Below are 6,403 nucleotides of genomic sequence, written 5' to 3'. Positions count from 1 at the left end.
CAGGAGCCGGCCTCTTTCCCGACCCCCTCCCCCACTCCACGACCGGCGACCCGGAGATAGGAGCTGTTATTGTTTCCGCGGACGCTCTGTTTGAGGTCACGTTAAGGCCAGATGAGGGTTTTGTTGACGTTTCTGTTGGTTTTATTTCAATAAGTTCTATATCAAAAGGACCCGGCAGCTCCGTCCCTGGTCGCCAGGATAGGTGTTGCAATCCTCCCGGGAGAAGTTCAGAAGAGGGTAAAAGGACACATCGGGTAGGAAAATTGATTATTGATCCCAGATAATATTGTGCATTGTTACTCCTCACATCCATAGCCCCAGGAGCCCGGCTTCTTTAGGCAAACTTTAGTCCGGCGCTTAGGAAGAGACAGAGGCCCACTCTTAGGCAGAGGTCAACTTCGGAAGGGTGACGCAGAGCTAGGAAAGGAAGGGGATTTTAAAAAGCAAGTGATAGCATGTCTTTCTACTAGAGTGAATGCGCAGACTTCGAAGCTATCTGTCAGAAATGACCTCAACTCAAATTGTCGCGGTGAGGCAGGGAGCGGAGGGGGACGGAGAGAAACATCACGGCAACCGACTGAAGAGAAAGGTAAGAAGAGCCGCGGAAGAGAAAAACAGGCAGGGGCTGGAGGGAAAAAGGGAGGAGGGGGTGAGAGGGGCGATTAGGGAAGGGGAGGGGAGGGGAGGGCAGAAGAGAAGGAGCGAGAACAAGGGAAAGGCCCCCAGGACCCCAGAAGAAAGGGAGCCCCACGGGGACCTAGACGGAGAAGGGCAACCGAGGCAGCAGCGCCGAGGAAAGTTGCTCGCGCACCCCTCCCCTCCGCGGGCCCCGCCCTCTCCCGCGCGCCCCGAAGTCCAGCGCACCCCGGGGCAAGTCCGCAGGAGCCTTGCCCAATGGATGGCGTCGGGCCCGCCCCCTGCCGCGCTGATTGGTCGCTGCCGCGCTGGCCTCGCCTTATTAACAAGTTCTCTGGAAAGCGGCCGCCCGACCCGGAGCCGGCTAGTGCGCCCGGGAGCTCGGCCTGCGCGGCGGCGCCAGCGGAGAGCCAGGCCCAGAGCGCCGCAGCCGGCCTTCTGGGGAGGGGCGGCAGGCGCGCGCGGGAGGCCCGCCCGGCCTGGGCCCCGGGCGCTTCCAGAGGCCGGCCGCGCTCCCGGCCCGCCCGGAGCCCATGCCCGGAGGCTGGCCCGTGCTGCGGCTGGAGGGGGGGCCCGGCTCTGCATGGCCCCGGCTGCTGACATGACTTCTTTGCCACTCGGTGTCAAAGTGGAGGACTCCGCCTTCGGCAAGCCAGCGGGGGGCGGCGGGGGCCAGACCCCCAGCACCACCGCGGCTGCGGCGGCCGCCATGGGCATAGACGAGGAGGGGGCCAAGCCCAAAGTGTCCCCTTCGCTCCTGCCCTTCAGCGTGGAGGCGCTCATGGCCGACCACAGGAAGCCCGGGGCCAAGGAGAGCGCCCTGGTGGCCTCCGAGGGTGCACAGGCAGCCGGCGGCTCCGCGCAGCCCCTGGGCGCCCGGCCCGGGTCGCTGGGCGCCCCGGACGCGCCGTCCTCGCCGCGGCCGCTCGGCCACTTCTCGGTGGGAGGACTCCTCAAGCTGCCAGAAGATGCGCTCGTCAAAGCCGAGAGTCCCGAGAAGTCCGAGAGGACCCCGTGGATGCAGAACCCCCGCTTCTCCCCGCCCCCGGCCAGTGAGTAGCCAGAACCAGGCAGCGGGGGAGGGGGCCCGGGCGGGCGTGCGGGGCCCCAGGGCGCCAGGCCGCGCGCCGGCGCCTGCTTGTCTCCGGCGTCGCCGTACCTGCTGCCGGTACCTGGAGCCGGTGCCGTCGACACTTGGGCTGGGAGGTCGGGGTTGGCGCACTCCCCACGTCCACCCAGGTCGATGGTTCGAGGCCTGGCTAAGGCCCAGCGCCGGGTCCGCTGTCGTGGGCTCCTGTTCTGGGCCAGGCAGCCGTGCGGCCGGGACTTGACTTGTAGAACTCGGGTGTCAGGTCGCCCTTCTCGCCGGCCCCAGCAGACCACCACCGGAGGGCCCGTTCCCGCGTCTGGCCGTCCTGCGCCCGGGGTCCGAGTGGCGCGGATGTCTTCCCGGCGCGCAGAGTTTCACTTTCTCAGGGTAGAAGCTCGCTGTCTCCCCCAACCCCAATTAAAGTATCTCTTTGCCGGAAGGGTCTGAAATTCTTGCAAAATCCCCCCTCCCGCCTTCCAGTTTCGGGCAGATTCTCGGTGCTCTGCGTGGGTTAGGGGGAGGGGGACGCTCAGGTCCAGTGGAGGGGCGGGGCACCGAGTCAGTGAGTGGGAGGCGCCCCCTCCGATCCGGTTGGAAGCGCCCAAACGTTCCGACTGGGCCACTACAGCGGACTCGGCCACCAAAGGCGCTTTCGGGGTCCTTCCAAGGCCTTGCGGCCCCCTGGCTTTTCTGCCCAGGGAGCAGGCTGGGAGATATTTCAGGAGCACGGGAAATTCCCAAGTTTTCCTCGTTTCCTCCGATTATTTTGCGCGGCATAATAGCAACCCGAATTCAATGGCGTGATGCTGAGGAATGATTTTTATCTGGGGATTAAACGTCTTTGAAAGGCCGGCCCCTCCCCGGGCCTAATGGCCAGAGAAGGTGGCGCAGCGCTGGGCTGTGACTGCCGAAGGGAGGGCCCGCCCCTCGGGTGGCCCGGCGGAAACTGAGTCGGGGGCCAGCTGCTTCCCGGACTCTCCGTGTCTTCGAATGGGCAAGAAGGCGAGACATTAACACGAGTTCGTTCGACTCTCACCCTGGTGGTCTGAGAGCCCAAAGGATCGCTTGCTTTTTTGTTTGTTTAAGGCATGGAAAAAAATGCATAATTAGGCAAAACCCGCATGGTGAAACATTCCACATTTGAATTCATTTTCCCCCAGAGGGAAGCTGCTGAGTAAGCAAAACGTCCTTCCCGGGACCTGGGAATTTGGTGAGGGCCTTTTCCTGAGCCCTGGCATTGGCAGGATCCCCGGTGACCCGGGTATAATATGTTCCACGTTTTATCCGGCCGCAGCCGCCGGGTGTGGAGGGGTCCGCTGGTGCAGCGGACCCCGTTCTGGACCTGCTCGAACCCTCTGGGTGGTGTTCCCTGCCCAGCCTTGAGGTGTATTCTGAAGCCATAAGAAAAAGACCGTTCTGCACCGTCGATGTCTCGGCCTGAGCCACGGGTCCAGGAGGAGCCAGAAGCTGTTGCACACACCCCTGTTCCTCGACCGCACCTTTGAGTGTGACCTGAGAGCCAAGCCACGGGGGGTGGGAGAGGCTCAAGACACAGTGCACATACTCAGATGCTTGAAGAAGGCCCGTTAGAATGAAGCCCCTCTACCTACCCTCCCCAACACGTGGCTCTCTGTGTATTTAAGAGACATGGCTGCTGTGTGACCTTCGGGACAGCCGGCCCTGCTCCACCTGCCGTCCCGGGGGCTGCCCTTAGAACCCTGTAGGGACTCGCCGTTTCAAAGTGGAGTGGAATTTGGAGACTCGGATTCCGCCACGCCGTGGCCTAGCCCCCCCAGCGCTGAGCACTTGGGCTCAGGTCAGTGTTCAGCCGGCACACCAAACCAAGTGTGACCCTGGGCTGGGCGCAGGGCCTCTTTCTGCGAGTCTCAGCAGCCCTGTTACCCTCTGCGGTCCCAGTGTGCTTGGCGCTGGAAGGAGACCCGGCTGCCACAGGCCTGCCTAAGTGGCCACCTAGCATTCAGACCGTTCCACCTCTTCCCAGTTATGTTCAAGCCTTGAACGTGGGTATGTTTCACCTGAAAGCTTAGTTTCCTCATGTGCAAAAAAGTAGACCAGAACGTCTACCCTGCGGGGTTGTGGTGGGAATTGGAGAAAATACTTTCCAAGTGCCACGTCGAAAATGAATAGCCAGCATTGTTACCGACTGTTGATTACTCTTTTGGGCAGATGGTGCTCCCGCGCTCCTAACCCCCTGACTCTTTCTCTCTCGGCCCCCTAGGGCGGCTGAGCCCGCCAGCCTGCACCCTGCGCAAGCACAAGACCAACCGCAAGCCGCGGACGCCCTTCACCACGGCGCAGCTGCTGGCACTGGAGCGCAAGTTCCGCCAGAAGCAGTACTTGTCCATCGCCGAGCGCGCGGAGTTCTCCAGCTCGCTCAGCCTCACCGAGACGCAGGTGAAGATCTGGTTCCAGAACCGCCGTGCCAAGGCCAAGAGACTGCAGGAGGCTGAGCTGGAAAAGCTGAAGATGGCCGCCAAGCCCATGCTGCCACCGGCTGCCTTTGGCCTCTCCTTCCCGCTGGGCGGCCCCGCGGCCGTGGCGGCCGCCGCCGGTGCCTCGCTCTATGGTGCCTCCGGCCCCTTCCAGCGTGCTGCGCTGCCCGTGGCGCCCGTGGGACTCTACACGGCCCACGTTGGCTACAGCATGTACCACCTGACATAGAGGGCCCCAGGGTCGCCTACCCGTGGCACCAGCTGCTTCCTCCACCCCTGATCTTCTTGCAAGCAGCAGAGGCGGTCCCCAGCGGGCCCCCCTGTTTGGCACCGCCTGGCTCCTTCCCTGTAGCCCCCACACTGCTCTGGTTTTTCCTCGGTTGCGCCCCGACTTCACTTTCTGAAGTCTGATCCTTCTCCAGAAAGTGACTGGAAGGGTCGCTTCTGCTCTTCTAGAATCTAGATCCACCCCTGGTGTTACAGATGGGGAAACTGAGGACAGAGAGGTTAAGAAATTTATCCCCCGCAGAGTTACTGGTAGGACCGAGAGAAGAGGCCGCTTCTCCAGCACCGCTGCTTCCTGTCCTGCCACCAGGCAGGAAAAGCACAGGGAAATTCGTGTTTGAAGACTGCAGAGAGGGGAACAGCGGCAAGGAGGAGCAGGCCCGCAGAGATGGGTCCCGGTCCTTGCGTTGGAACCCTTAGAACTTCAGCGAATCATTTGCTTTGAATGGTGGGGGGGGTACACAGATGCGTTACAAAGGTAGGTGGAGGGGACCTCTCTGTTACCAGTACCAGAGAAAAATTGTAAAATAAAAATTAAAATTCTGTTTCTATTTAACAGTACATTTGTGTGGCTCTGGAGAATCCCTTTGGAAGGGATTGGGTGTAATATACTGTATATTTGAAATTTTATTATCATTTATATTATAGCTATATTTGTTAAATAAATTAATTTTAAGCTACAAGAAATGATCCCTGTACTGACTGCGGATTTTATTTGAATTTCACTGCCTGTCACCGCACCACGGACACGATTGCTTTTCAGCGGGGTGGGCGCCTTACACCGGCCACTTTCAGAGGCGACAACAGGTTATTCAGGGACAGGAGGGGGGTCTTTCTGAACACACAGGACAGATCTGCATTAGCAAAGTCAAGTGGAGAATTGAAGCAATTACCTAGGATAATTAGGCTCAATTTTCCAATTCACTTTAAGCTGAAATCGACACTTGTTCAGGCGACCCAGAACCTACTCTTTCTTTTTTCTCTCCTTTTAACCTGTCTGTGAAAACAAAGCGAATCACCCAAATGGTTTGATGACTGCAGACAGCTAATCCAGACAATTCCCACCCCCGCAAACCTGTTTTTCCCACAGGAGGCCGAGTGGGGGATGGAGGCCGTCCTTTGCGTCTCTAAATCACCACGGCCGGTGTCGACCGGATTTGTGGAACTAATTTCGAGCTGCCAGAACGTGAGCGCCTTCACACCCCCAATTACGACCCCTAAAAAAAAACAAAACAAAACTGAAAACCCAGGGCGACCGCTTCCCGCCTTTGCGTGTCCTTTGCATGAGCCCTGCCTCCAAACTCCCACAAACTTCGTTTTTCTTTTATAGAGAAGGTTAAATTCAGGCTCTCCAGGAGAATATATTTGAGCGAGCGCCAAGTTGGGCCTTCTGGGGGGAATTCTGCAAGAATGGCGAAGGCAGAAAATGACCTCTTAGTCGGTAGAGCCTAGTATGTTCCAGGCACCACTCTGTTCTCTTTCGAGTCGGGGACCCTGGCTTAATTCTCCCCTGGTCGGCACCCGCCCCTCGCAGCCACCCCACCTCGGTCCCGAAGTGGCCGGCGCCTCCAAGCCCCACGCAGGACAGCCCCGGGCAGCCTTTGCAGGGAGGCCAGCCATTAAGACAGGAAGCCTGCAGATGAATGGCTGTTAAACCCTGAAGTACCTGGCGTTGGACTTGGGGAGGGTGGACGTCCCCGCAGACAGAGACCCAGGCGCAGTGCGGAAACCCAGTCGGGGGCGCGCTCCGGAGTTCCAGCCCCGGGGGAGCGGAGGTCTGCCTCGGAATTCCAAGAGAGCGCAGGGTTTCGCGCAGGCACCCTGAGCTGGGGCTGGGCACGTCCCAGGGTACCTGGGTCTCCAATCCTTGAGCCTCGGGCGCTCGGGCAAAGACTCTGTTCCCTGTGGCTGGGGCTGCAGTCTGAACTTGTCACAACAC

At 59.9% G+C, this 6,403-nt stretch overlaps 1 protein-coding gene across 1 annotated transcript; it reads left to right on the top strand.

The window, feature by feature from the left end:
- The first annotated feature begins 1,219 nt into the window (after positions 1 to 1,219).
- On the top strand, positions 1,220 to 5,122 carry MSX1 (msh homeobox 1). Its single transcript, XM_054582232.1, has 2 exons — positions 1,220 to 1,688; positions 3,966 to 5,122. Exons 1-2 carry the CDS (start codon positions 1,220 to 1,222, stop codon positions 4,406 to 4,408), a joined length of 912 nt encoding a protein of 303 aa, XP_054438207.1. The 3' UTR covers positions 4,409 to 5,122.
- The last annotated feature ends 1,281 nt before the right edge of the window (positions 5,123 to 6,403 follow it).

This window comes from Pteronotus mesoamericanus, unplaced genomic scaffold (genome assembly GCF_021234165.1).
Source record: "Pteronotus mesoamericanus isolate MK-2021 breed Mesoamerican mustached bat unplaced genomic scaffold, CSHL_Meso_final contig_68, whole genome shotgun sequence".
Taxonomy (NCBI): Eukaryota; Metazoa; Chordata; class Mammalia; order Chiroptera; family Mormoopidae; genus Pteronotus; species Pteronotus mesoamericanus.
The sequence above is the reverse complement of the archived record's forward strand: the minus strand, read 5'-3'. Positions and strand labels throughout refer to the sequence as shown.

Bases quoted from the DNA above. Each gene is read 5' to 3' on its own strand.
- MSX1 (XM_054582232.1), top strand. From the start codon at position 1,220: ATGGCCCCGGCTGCTGACATGACTTCTTTGCCACTCGGTGTCAAAGTG. The intron at 1,689-3,965 runs GTGAGTAGCCAG...TCGGCCCCCTAG, and splicing joins CTTCTCCCCGCCCCCGGCCA to GGCGGCTGAGCCCGCCAGCC.